This window comes from Sceloporus occidentalis, unplaced genomic scaffold (assembly GCF_023333645.1).
Source record: "Sceloporus occidentalis isolate IW3139 unplaced genomic scaffold, rSceOcc1.0.p SCAF_2, whole genome shotgun sequence".
NCBI lineage: Eukaryota > Metazoa > Chordata > Lepidosauria > Squamata > Phrynosomatidae > Sceloporus > Sceloporus occidentalis.
In genome coordinates this window covers 68,419,710-68,433,624 of record NW_028316982.1, presented here as the reverse complement: position 1 = coordinate 68,433,624, position 13,915 = coordinate 68,419,710, and the positions used below count along the sequence as shown (strand labels likewise).

General features: G+C 37.4%; 1 protein-coding gene across 3 annotated transcripts in view; it reads right to left on the bottom strand.

Moving 5' to 3' along the window:
- Window positions 1–1,686: 1,686 nt before the first annotated feature.
- The window catches only part of SHOC2 (SHOC2 leucine rich repeat scaffold protein), a 73,349-nt gene continuing 61,120 nt past the window's right edge, over window positions 1,687–13,915 (bottom strand). For all 3 annotated transcript variants that reach the window (XM_089509883.1, XM_089509885.1, XM_089509884.1), the window contains exons 6-9: window positions 12,633–12,755; window positions 9,057–9,194; window positions 7,764–7,881; window positions 1,687–7,069 (exon numbers count right to left, since the gene is read on the bottom strand). In XM_089509883.1, coding sequence (XP_089366009.1) covers window positions 6,861–7,069; window positions 7,764–7,881; window positions 9,057–9,194; window positions 12,633–12,755 — 588 coding nt within the window. In that variant the 3' untranslated portion in view covers window positions 1,687–6,860. The remainder of the gene's footprint in view (window positions 7,070–7,763; window positions 7,882–9,056; window positions 9,195–12,632; window positions 12,756–13,915) is intronic.

Here is a 13,915-nt window from a genome sequence, read left to right as displayed (position 1 = left end):
ATATCAGTTTGAATGTAGTAAAGATAAAATGCATAATATTCCAGAGAACAGCAACCAAGTGAATCAAATTACACAATGTTCCCATGCTCACTGCGTGTGCTAAGATCAGTATATACATACTTGTCATTCAATGCTATATGTAAAATTTCCTACATGGAACAAATGTCTATATGGGCATTTTCATGGGTGAATAAACTCTGAAAGTGTGATTAACTTTAGGGTCTCTTCAGACATGGGAGAAACATTTAGTTCCTCCGATTGAACATCTGGAAACAACAGCCATGCAGACATCAGCAAAATAAAAGGTGATACAATAAATTTTTCTATTTCTGTTACACTGCATGGAATGTCACACACCAGAGCTATTACATTTTACATACAGAACCAAGTTTTGCACATTACCATTCAAACTATATCATCGTCTGCAGCAACAGACAGAACTATCAGTTTGAGCAGCTGGGGATACAAGAAAAATCTAGGCTTTAGCAAAACCTTACCCTTTCAGAAATAGGAACCATAAGTTGGCGTTTCTTTGCTTCTCCAGCTACCCATATTAAATTCAGGAGACCAAACAAAATCATGTGATTTGTAATTTGTACATTAACCAAGCAAGAAATGCTATTGTAGGTGATTTCTGTTTAATCCAAATTATAATTCTGAAATAGGATTTTTTTTCTACTGATATAAGTCCTTTGCATTCAGTACTCATCTTCCCAGTCCTTGTTAAGCCACAATAAATCCACACAGCAGGCCTGCATTATCCTTATTATACACCAATGAGGAAACTGACAGAATTGATTTGCAAAAGGCCACAAAGAAGGTCAGAGATAGTATAAGAATGACAGAGGGAATGACAGGGAGGAAAAGGCAACACTATTAATAGCTGGCACTCTTGACTGGTTTTACACCTCAGCAGATGTAAAATTCAGGAAAAGTTTTAAAGTTCTGGTTTAAAACAGGTGTCAGGGTATTTAAAAGAAACACTGAAGAGGAGCTTGCTTCCCTTATTTATAGGATTTCTGGTAAAGACAGCCATGTTTTTTACTCAAAGCAGCTTGCAGGCATCTGCTTATGTAATATTTTCACCAGATCTTCTGGTTAAGTTAAACACTGTATACATCATTCAAGTTGTAGTCTTAAACTTTCCGTGAAAAAGCATGAATTTTCAATAGGTGGATTCAGCCCATACTGCCTCATATGACATAATGAATATGATCTGGAAAACATTTTGGAAAAAATTGTAGGTTTTGTGTGTAATCTTATAAGGAAAGTTAGTTGACTCCTGGTGATGTTCCATCTTCTCAATATAAGAGATGATGCACCAAAGTCTCCTGCAAAGATTTGTTTTTTCCCACCTACCAAATGAAGTGATCCAACTAATTGTTTCCACTGTAAGACTTACCAGAAATAAATAAGAGGTAAAGGCTTTTAACCAAGAATCCTTTATAAAGATCTACATTTTTACACAACTTGCTTACTTTCAGACCAATAATTGTCATGCAACTTTGGAAGTAAAGGTTAATATACATCAAACCTCCTTCAATGCCAAACAGATGGAGGTCCTCTTTGAAAAATGAGGGCTTATGTAATGAAAATCAAAAATGTCAATCATCCATAATACTCCATACACTTAAAAACAATCATAGACTTCACTACTAGAAAATGCCCCAACAGACTCAATGCAGCTCATTTACAAATATACTATTTATAATGAATACATTGATACAGTATGACTTATAAAAAAGCAAGGCAATCTTTTATAGACATAACAATCAACATTACAATAATTCAGATAGTACATTTTTGTAGACTGTTTACACACTTTCATTTTCAATCACAAATCAGTGAGGCCTTATTATTAAACAGGCAGAATCCTGCACTGTCCTGCTTAAGACCCAAACACTGCAATAATAAACAGAATCATTGTTTTCTTTGTAGAACAACAAAAAAGCCATCCGATTTTTTGCAGATATCATCATTAGTAATTGTCCTACATGTGCCTTTTAAAGTTGGTGTATTGTGCAAATTACTGCCAAGTGTATACCTAATTAAAAGCAAGTTCTGACATGCTTATTAAAGATACAATGGATGTGCAATATTGACTATACAAATGCTTTGCTCCATTTAGGTTATTTAAGAATTACAAAGACATTCTTCTTCTGATATGTGAAGAAAAAAACTTCTCCAGTGTCCCATCCCATAAAATTAATTAAGTAAAAAATGTTATTTTGGAATTTGTCTGCCATTCCGATATAAATTCAACCACTACGGTTCTCTTTACTTAATACTTTCCAAAACAATTTCAGGGAGCTAGATTTCATCCTAGCTCAACATAACTGCAAAGATAAATAAATAAAGTCTGAAGCATCAAAAATAGCAAACACTGCAAACTTTCAGTAGAAAGCAAATTTGAAAGCACCCCCAAAGAAATGTGGGCAAAGGTCTTTAAAGTCAATTACACAGCCTAATTACTTCTTTCCATCTCTTCAGCCTGGTCTTTAAATGTAGCATTTTAACTGCTAGTAACATTCCATGAGTGGTATACTAAGATGCATACATATTCTGTCCTAAAAGGAGTCACAGTGCAGGTTATGTCGTCTTAGTGTCTTGGTGTTTTAACCCAATCATAAGAGGTGGGCACTGGATTATTTTATTTCCCCCTAACTAAAGCACAGTTGAATAAATCCTCCTTTACAGTTGAATCTATATGGCTGATTCAATGCTGTAAGGGTGATATGTGCTGCTAGTTAAGGTTACATCTCTCCTATTTGCCTCTGAAATTATGCCAACTATTCTAACACAAGTATACAGCTACTCCAACAAAGTAAATCATTAACGACACTGCAGCATTAGCTAAGGGACAACTATGTGCATAACATACCAATTAAAGATATTTTACCTCTACATTTCATGACATCAATTGGAGGACAGTACAGGGCCAGCAGTAGCCACAGCAGCTACTTCTATGGGCCAGTATACACTGCCAGGAAGCGGCATCCTGGCGGCGATAGTAGGGCTCGGGAGCGCGCACCAACTGCACTCTCCCGAGCCTTACGATGTGTGGGCACTGCCATGTTTGTGCAGCCACACCCATACGGGGTGCGCATCCATGACGTGCGGGAGCCTGAGTGCCCAAACTGCTCTGGGTAGAAGAGCCGACATTGCAGCCCTTATGACTGCGCAAAAAAGGAGCCGCCTAGAGTGGCTCCTTTTAGACAGCATGTCTGTGCTGCAGCACCCACATGCGGATGCTGCAGCACAGATGCAGGGCAAAGATGGGCAGCACGGGGACGTCCGTCTGTACTGCCCCAATGTTTCCTAGATTGGGACAAAGTAACCAACTGTTCCCTGTGTTAGGAATATTGGAGGATATGCACAGACTTGCACCAAAACTCATAAAACAGACTGAGAAAGACTGTCACAATTTCTGAAGTCTCCTTTAAAAATTGGGAATTGAACTAATTACTGAAGGCATATTATTACAAGAGCAAAAGAGACATTTATTACCTCTTCAAAAAGATTTTAAAAATCAGTACTCTAGATATGTTCTCATGCCTAGATAATGTTTCAGTATCACAAATCCATTAATTTCTTTGTTTTATTTATCATGCTGTAATCCAGGTTTTAAACTTCAGTTCATACCTCCTTCATATATTTAAGTTGGCATTCTCTAACTGATTAAAATCCATCAGTTTGTCAAGGAAAAGTACCTAACCCTGGGTCATCTAATCACTTTCAATCTGAAAGCCCAGTTTTAAAATCAAATGGCAATTATTTTCATGATGAAAGAAACATAGCTTTTTGAAACACAGAACCTATTACTACTTCCCTGTAAATCTATTCCCTTTGCATCCTGCACACATTATGGAACAAAACTGGAGAGGGATTTGGGAGCATGGATTCAGTGTTTAACACTAGAATGTATTTTGACTCTTGTGCACATATGATGCTGAAGCATAACTGTTTCATTATGAGTTGTTTAAAAAAAGCCAGTTATTTCTAAGTGTATCAATGAATAAATAAAACCAGTTTCTAACATGCAGGCATTCTTCTAGAGAGAAACAGTCAGTCATATAATCCTTGGCAAAATGAACAACGGTATTAATATATTTACACACAAAACAATCAGCTCCACAGAGCAGCAGAATAAGCCATCTTACTAGATGTATAATAACCTACTTCAATTCTTTACAAGTTTCTAAAGAGATCCCTCCAACTCTGCCTAGTACAATTTTCAGTCCATGGCTAAACTCTTGCTTGAAAAGAAACAGATAAACAGTTGATTTGAAAAGGTTATCCCCACCCTAAAATAAAAGTGCATGTGGACAGTACATAAAGACATATGTACTGAATCAATGGAACAAGTTTACAGCTTCAGCATAAAGTGGACTTTAATTTTTTTAACCACTACTACAGTCATCTTTGTATTTTCACACTTAAACGCTCAGACATATAGCTTGCACAAAGCTGAAACTATACATTTTTATAAACAACTATCTAAAGTGAAATAGTTATTAATAGACTTTTTAAAAATTTGAATTAATGGCATGGATCCAGAATTATATGTGAGTAACAAGGCCAGTGGAAGTGGAGTTCCCCACCCAGTTCTCACCATGGCAGCCACCTCAAAATACTACAGTATGTGTTGAGTGACTGTGGCGAATGAGGTGGGCTGTGATGGAGGGAGCTGAAGGATGAGCACCCATGATACATATGGAAGGTGCCTCTGTCTAGGCTTCCTCCTTTCTCCTTATCCCCCTCCTGCACAGAACCAGCCACTCAATTTTCACAATTTCCCTGTTCTTCTGTGTAGCATTTTCAAGGAGCTATGAAGTCTGCTTCTGACAGACTTGATAACTCTGAATCCAAAGCAAAAAAAGCTCTGTAAATCCAGTGACATCTAGAGTAGTTTTTACTACTAGCTCAAGCCCTTTAAGGTTTTATATTTCTACCTGCCTTTCTTAGGAAATTCTTCTTTGCCAGTGAAAGCACTATCGAATGCTAGAATTCACCTCAAAGAAAGCAGAGCAAGGCAATTATGATGGGTTCAACCCTCAGAAACTCAGGAGCATCTAAATCTCACTGAAAATAATGAAGACTTATAGAGCAATCTTAAGCCCATTTGCTCAGAAGTACCTGTGCTTATGAGTCCAGCCTTATGAGCACAAGCAAGGTCTTACTGATATCAATGGGGGGGGGGGGGGGGATTAATTGCTACCTTCAGACAGTGCCTGTTAATTAGATCATACAAAACCTTCAAGAGATGGAAAAATTCATCTGGCAATTATGATGTAAAATTTGTTCAAAGGATACAGCACTCTCTAAATTATAGCATCCCAGAAGCAAAACTATCATAATGAGTTGACAAATAAAAATAAATCTATCTGGAATGTAATTGCTATATGAGCTTCCAAAAGTGAAACTTGAAATGGTACCCTAAGTGTAGTAGCAAGTGTCTATTTCACTGCAGCATCATTAGCCCTTTGTACAGCTATGAAAATGACATCAATTGTATGTGAACTACATTACTGTTTTTCTACAGAATGAACAAGTTCTAAATACAAATGAAAAGGTGTCCTTTTAAACAGACTAGGCTTTAATACTGAGATTGACAGAATGAGGTTAAGAATATAAATCATGGTACTGAACTGATTACTTTGAAGCAAGTGTCCCATGTGTAAGGAAAAGTGCATTTAGTTCAGCAGCAAAATAGCACAGCATGGAGATATTGTGCTAGGACACAGACGGTCCATAATAATGGAAGGATGTACAAGGCAAGGCAAGATATAAAACCAAAGTAACATTGCCAATCAATCATAAATCTTACATATACTGCAGTGTTTCAAAGAAAGACACATTCATTAATTTTACAAAGACCAGGAAAAAAAATCCTTACAATTGCCTGTTGTATTTTATATCAACACCACCTTATATATACATTTCCTCATCTATTAGACCTTAACAGAATATGTAGCTTTTCAACAAACCTGTCAATTTTAAAATCAGAGTGTACTGTGTGTGCTAAATGAAGCCAACCATAAAACAAATGGTTCTAATAGGATATGCTTAAGTTACAACTGATAACTGAAGAAACCAGGACTTAAAACGAATTCAGGCTTTTGTTGGACTTCATCTTTTTCCACTTACCAGTTGCTCATGATTTTCTTTTAATATAAATCAGTCAATAAAAGCCCTCAGCATAAGCACAAAAATTCTAGATATGATTAAAACAGAGTAAATCAAAAATAATAATCCAGGGATTTACTCTGTCTGTAAACAACATACAAGACTATTCGCTCTGAATCTTGAAGCAAGTTAAAAGATCTCAAGAACAAATGATCTCAAAGGATTTTTTTTTTCATAAAGAATGTGAGCTGAGGGAAATGATAAAGAAAAGTTCATGATACCAATTTGGGGATTTTTTTTTACAATGAGAAGAGGATTCAATCTAAAACATTTTGCCCCTGAAACTGTTCAGCAATTGTATGGCAATTGTATAAAGTGAATCCCCAGTTTCCCAGACATCCATTAAATTCAACAAAGAAAATTTAGACAAGCATTTTACAAAGAAAAAAAAGTAAATGGCTATGTTTCCTCTATGAACAGAAACACATAAAAGTGGTCTTAAATTTGCCTGCTTTATATTATTTATGTTTTATATATAATATAATATACATTCTATATATTATATTATATATACACACATACACAATACCAATAATGCTCTATGCATTGTGTACAGTGTATGGGACAAGCCAACTTCTATCCAATCCTGGCACCATGTGGCCTAGATAATATTATATACAGAGTGACACTCCCAGTGCCATTTATATCTTGTACATCAATAGGGCAGATATCCATCAGACCATGGCACGATATGGTCCCTGCATCTTCAGGAACTGGATGATAAAGGAAGGTCCACCTGCAACAATTTGAGCTGGAAGGGTATTGAGTGGGCAGTTCTCAATGCTCATTATAGACAGTTTACTGCAGAGTGCTAATTCAAAAGGTAGACTGTTTAGATGGGGGTTGTCATTTAGATACAATTCTTCCAGATTCTCCAGTGTACCTGTAAAAACCAAATAATGTAATTAGCATTTTCTTTTCTTTTCTTTTCTTTTCTTTTCCTTTCCTTTTCTTTAAAGGCAATCTGGACTGAAAGCAATTCAGACTATCCAGGAAGAAAAAACCAGATCATGACTTTCTAACACAAATGTAACTAGCTCTTCTGTCCATTATTAAAGCACAGCAAACCCCTTTTCTCTATACTAGCCAAAGAAGAACTGAGAATTCAAGAGGCATTTAGCCTGCAGCTACAACAGAGTTCTGTGGCTGACATGCAAAGAAAAGCCAACCCAGAGAAGAGCAAACCATTGTGACAATTTAACTCCAAAAGTCTACTTTAAAAGACTGCATTATGTGAAAGGTGTTATAATAGGGGAAAACTCTGGAAAGGGTACATTAAATTGGCGTAATATTCTGTCTGTGCTTTCCATTTTAGAATTCTTGATAACATCATCCAGTGCCAAATTCTTAGAGGAGTGGCACTGATGTAACTTCAGTGCACTTTTGGTAACTGTTCCTCATGAATGTATTCTAAGGCTACCTGTCTGGATATTTCCCTAGAAGGCTGTGAGTAGGACAGAACTGAAGTACAGCAGACAGACACAACACCAACATATACAGAATGTCTCCACTATCTTGCAGACAGCTGAAACAATATCACTTCATTCATGTATAGGTAAAAACCAATCACATCTTACCAATTTCCTCAGGAAGCTGTGTAAGGAAATTCTCCCCCAGTCCAAGATGCGTCAGATTGATAAGGTGGCCAATTCCTCTAGGAAGGGTGCTCAGCTGATTATTTGTTAGGATCAGTCTCTGGTGGAGAAATATGTACATGCAAACATTAAATTAATTCTGTCTTTTGTACAGAAATTATCCAGAACTAAGGTGGGTAACTTTATCCAATCACTGAAAATTGAGTGTTCCCTTCTCCACCCTCAGACAGCAAGTCTCAGCCCAGAGCTTGGGCTTCATCCTCCTGCAATGCTACCTAACATGCACAGGAACCATACAGGACATAAAGGCTCTTCCCACCACCAGTGCCATCACTAGAGTGTGCAGGGTGTGTGAACTGCACCAGGTGACACCCTAAAAGGGAGTGAATGACACCACTGCTCCTCAAATACCTAACTTTTGGCAGAGATGGACTGTGTCATTCATCTGCTTCCCTTTTAAAATGCTTTAAGAGATGGTGGGAGTGGGGTGAAGCCCAGTGGGAGGAGAAAGGAGAGTCCTCACCAATTTATTAAAATTAAAATTTCAAATTTCAAAATTAATTTTTAATTAAATTTTTGATTTTAAAAAAAATATATTCTTTTTCATTTTTCTTTTTTAAAAAACCCACATTTTAACCAAATCTTTACTACGTGTATGTAAATATATTTAGATCATACTTATGATATTGTAATTTGAAAGTACAATTTTAATTTGGCTAGTTGTTTATGTCACAACTACTTGCATTACACCCAGTGGTATATGGGAATTACAATTTATGAGTAACATTAGTGCAAAAAAAGCATTGCTAAGGATTCTGAATGTTGCTAAATGGGAGATCAATGGGGGGGGGGAGTGACACCATGAGATACCACACTGGGTGATACCAACACTAGACACACTACTGCCCACCACCATGGCACCCAAAGGGGCTTCAAGATTTTAAAATTCATCAAGGCTTTCTAAGTATGTATCTACTCAGTTCTGGAGGTCTGATACAGATTTAAATGTCTGGGCTCTGATTCTAAAAACTGTAATTCTGTGAAGTAATCAGAATTTAGTGGAGCTCTGGAACAAAGAAATTCTGAGTGACCAGCACAGCTAAACTGGTATTAAATTGCTATAAAACAGAAACATATTCTGAGACTCTGAATTCAACCTGACCAAATGAAAGGGCTTTCTTTTTCATATGGCAACATGTACATCATTTTAGACACCAATGTCTTCTACTGATAAAGCATGAATTTTGAAGGTTTCTCTACACATAATAATTTCACCTGTAGCTCCCTAAGGTAGGCTATTTCATTTGGTAAAGATTCCAGTTTGTTTTCCTCCAGATCCAATTCTCTTAATTTCCTCAGATTGCCAATGCCATGGGGGAGGTTTCTTAGAAGGTTGTTTGACAAGATAAGAACCTGAAGAAAAAAAACATATGTAGCATTTTTAGTGAAACTAGCAATTATCCAGTAGCTAAGCATACAATTAACTAAGTATGCTTCAATATATGAGGCTGCTCATATATGATCACACTTAATCTCGTATTGCTTTTCACCAACTGGAATCATGGAAAAGACAAGCAAAATTTTTAGTGAGCAAAGTAAGGGGAAAGCACTTATGTTCTCAACTGTAAACAATTTTTCATGCACCTATAAAGTATCAGTGGAAAGTGTTATAGTTTCACATTACTATTAGCAAGTCTTTATGAAAGGAAGGTCCGTACACTTTGCAAAAAATAAAAGCATACAAATAGCTTACTTTAACTTGAAGGGAGCAATGTATAAATAATTTTAGTAACCATTTAAAGTTGTTAAAACGGTATAGGGAATAGTTTTTTGTGGGTTTTTTGGGCTATGTGGCCATGTTCTAGAAGATTTTCTTCCTGACGTTTCGCCAGCATCTGTTGCTGGCATCTTCAGAGAATGCTTGCCTGGAAAAAAGTGGGTGTATATATACACTGTGCAAGCCTAGGAATGCAGGAGTAATTTGCATGTGATTTGTTCTGTTCTGATGGCAGTCCTCAGAACAATACACATGCAAATCACTTCTGCATTCCTAGGTTCACACAGTAAATGTATATACCCACTTTTTTTCCAGGCAAGCATTCTCTGAAGATGCCAGCCAAAGATGCTGGCGAAACGTCAGGAAGAAAATCTTCTAGAACATGGCCACACAGCCCGAAAAACCCACAAAAACTATGGATGCCGGCCATGAAAGCCTTCAACTTGAATAGGGAATATTTAAAAAATCTTTTCTAGAAACCTTTAAAATCTTATATATTTCTATAAAATTTCTATCTACACAGGGGTCGGGGTCTGGTGAGAAAAGATTCCATTTTCAAGGCTCGTGTGTTTTCCTTTCATTGTCTGTGGCAATAGATGACCAGAAGGGATTTGTATCTTGTGGATGGATTGTGGCTGTGCTTCAGACTGGACAGAAGTCTGAAATAGAGTGTCATATGGTTCTTTCTGTCCTGGGGCCAACACTCTTCCATATTTTTATCTATTACTTTGATGATAGGTTAGAGGGAATCATGATCGAGTTTGCAAATGATATAAAACTGGGAGAGGTAGCTAACACACTGAAAGATAGGAACAGAATTCCAATCGACTTAGATAAACTAAAAAATTAGGATGAACTATATAATGAAATTCAGCAGAAACAAATGCAAAATTCTACATTTAGACCACAAAACCCAAATGCACACTTTTGAATGGGGAATATTTGGCTTAGCAGCAGTATATGTGAAAAGGACCTTGGCATTATTGGGGATTGTAGGTTGAACATGATCCAGCAGTATGATGCTGCAGGAAAGAAGGCAAGTAATATTTTAGCCTGCATTAACAGAACTGTAGTTTCCAAGACAAGGGAAGCAATAAGCCCACTGTATCTAGTGGGATATGCACTAGTCAGGTCTCATCCAGAGTACTGCATTATGTTCTGGGCACCTCATTTTAGGAAAGACAGAGACAAGATGGAGTAGATTCCCAGAACGAGAATGGTAAGAGGTATGAAGAACAAAATATATGAGGAAATTTTGAGGACACGGAGCATATTTTCTATCTGGTGAAGTGAATACTGGAGTGTGTGTGTGTGACATAATTGCACTCCCAAAATATCTAAAAGGCTGTCAAAGAGAGGAGGTTGCAGGTTTTAAGAACAGGAGGGTTGATTTCAATTGAACATTCAAAAGAACTTCTGCACAGTAAGATCTGTTCAACAACAGAACCAATTACCTTGAGAGGTGGTTGGGTTTCTTTCTCTGGATATCTTTTTAAGAAGGCTAGAGATGCTCTAGCTGGATTTCCTGCACTGAATGTGGGCTTGGTCTCAATGGCCCATAGAGCACCTTCCAACTCTATGATTCTATGGTGCGAGACAGACCATCCAAAAAGGACAGTCTCACGGTGCCTAGCTATGGTCCGCGGGGAAGCCGCACTCTCCAGACCGCGGGACTTCTTTTTGTGGCCTGATTATGACACCACAATGTGTCAATGGCGCACTCGCAACATCATAATGGTGCTGTGACGTGCGGATGCTAGGCGTCCATCACATAATGATCTGTACAGGGCACCACCATTTTGATGCCCTTGTCACGTGCAAGGGGAGAGGGGCGTCTAGAAGCGCCGCCCCTCACACATAATGGGGGCATCCTATCGCGCCCGTCTGGACCGGGCCTATGATCCAAAACTCCCTTCTTCATTTTTTACAACACACACAAATGAAGCACCACTGGGCGTTTCTTCCCTAACAATGAAGTGGATTTTCTCCCTTTGACCTCTGGGAAGGATGCCCAAAATATCCTACAATCCTTTGGTCTTATTTTCAGGGACCACATTAAACCATAGAAAAACTCTTATTCTCAATATTTAAGATTTTAAAGATAATTCTACATGCAAATAGGTAACAAGCTGTAGCTACTTGCCAATATTCTTCTCCAAAGGGAAAAAAAATCCTTCTCTTTTCTCCAAATTGGAAAGCTAATCTGCTGGTGTATCATAACATAGTGGAAAGACTGCAATCAAGACAGATGCATCTTGCAGCTTTCATATTGATGACAGGCATTGTATTTATGGTTCCAAGTTCTCTAAATGGTTGTACAACCTCAGTTATACTACTTTTTCCTGAATTCCTTCTCATATTGTGTTTTTAGGACAGAAAAGTACTCAAATATATCAAGTAAAAATCCATGCATTTTTAAGTATGATGCAAGAAGAAATAAGTTAGACTAGTACAGTCTCCAGCTTACACAGGAGCCATGCAGGGGAGTATAACAATGGTCTGTGCGCCTGGGGCACATGCGCCGCACCACTACATGCACGCACCCCATTATTTCCTATGGGGCTCGAGCATAGGTGGATTTTCCTTTCTGGAACAGATCCCCCACGTAAGAAGAGGGCCTACTGTACTACAGATGCTACTTACTACTATCATGCAGTAAGGGATCAGCAGCAGGAGACCCTGAGATGGTGTAACAGATGTATTTATAAGATGCCATAAAACAGTAAGGAAGGTTGAGCACAATCAGCCCTCCATATCCACAGATTCTTTATCCACAGATTCAAGCATCCACAGCATGAAAATATTCAGTGTATTTAATGGTTCTTGAACATCCACAGATTTTGGTATCTACAGGGGTCCTGGAAGAAAACCCCAGTGGATACCTAGGGCACACATACAACAAAAATCCTCTAGATGTACACAGAATTGTGATCCAAAGTTTGGTCTTGCTCCAAGACAGGTTACTTTTCGTTTGAACTTGCATTTGACAGTTCTATTAATTCTCTGAAAGATTATGTTAGAAACAGCTTTGACAAGATTTTGTTTAGTTGGCCTTTTTAATGTTTTTCACTCACCTCAAGGGAAACAAGTCCAGACACATCTTCTGGAACCTTGTTGAGTTGATTCGTAGCTAAATTGAGTTCTACCATGCTGGTCCATGTCCCAAAATCCAGGGGAAGGGATGTCAGCTGATTGTCCTACAGGTGAACATAAAGATTTAGAGGGCTGTCTGAAAAAAGCAAAGGCAACTGAAAGAAGACATTAAGTTATACACATAAAAAACAAAATCACTTGGGTTCTCACAAATTATTTTGTGTAACTATCTTCTTCTTGAATACTGCTTAAATTAAAGAGTGTTTAATTTTGCACTTCAGTTTGTTAGTATTTTAATTGCTAAACTTTGATCAGCAGTAAAGTTTTCATTTTCATTTTTGTCCTATTGTTGTTTTGGTTACTGTTCTTCTTTTAGCTTGGTTTTTAAAATTTGAGTCATTATTATTGTTACTGTTGTTATAGTTTGTTACTGTTATTTGTGTCCAGTTGCTATTTTTGTCATATTTTATCTATCGCTGGTAAAAAGAGACAAATGCATGTATAACAGCAGTAGATTGTACTATCAATCTAATGGTATGAATTTAATGAGATGACCTATAAAATGTTGTAAAAGAATAACCAGAACTAAACTTCACCACAGATTAATATCAGTTATGATGCAACATAATCAAAAACCAGTTTTGAAATGAAAGCTTACAAAGTAACTACAATCATGTTTTAAGAGGATGATCTATTGTGGAGCAATTGATATAACACTCAGACTACAGTTCTTACATGTCTAGAATAGAAATATGGCCTGAAATCATCTCCATGAAATATCTATCTGGGATATATTGAGTTATGATTACATTGGGTGTAAGTAATTAGTCTTTTGCAGGAAAAGGTCATACCCCTTGGACTATAGGGAATGTAAACTTCCTTCCAAATGCACTTCCACCACTGGGTAAATAGATTTTGCAAGCACTTAAACTGTAAATAGTGGTTGCTCACTAAACCCCACCACCAATACCTCATCTCCCACTTGTAAAAAAATAAGTATATTCGAGTTTAGTGATCACTGTGGATTTCTTCTAAATAGTTCCCTTGATGCCACTGCTGACATCAGACACAACTGCCCTCCACCTATTCCAACGGGGGGAAGGGGTTAGTAAAGGCTAAGTGCTTCTGTACTATAACAGGCAAATGGCCCTGTAGGCATCAAAGAAAGAAAAATACAAGGCTGCTCCCTCCTGCAGAGCAATATGTACCCTTTTAAAAATATATATTTTAAAAATATAAATATATATTCAAATAGAGATTCAGT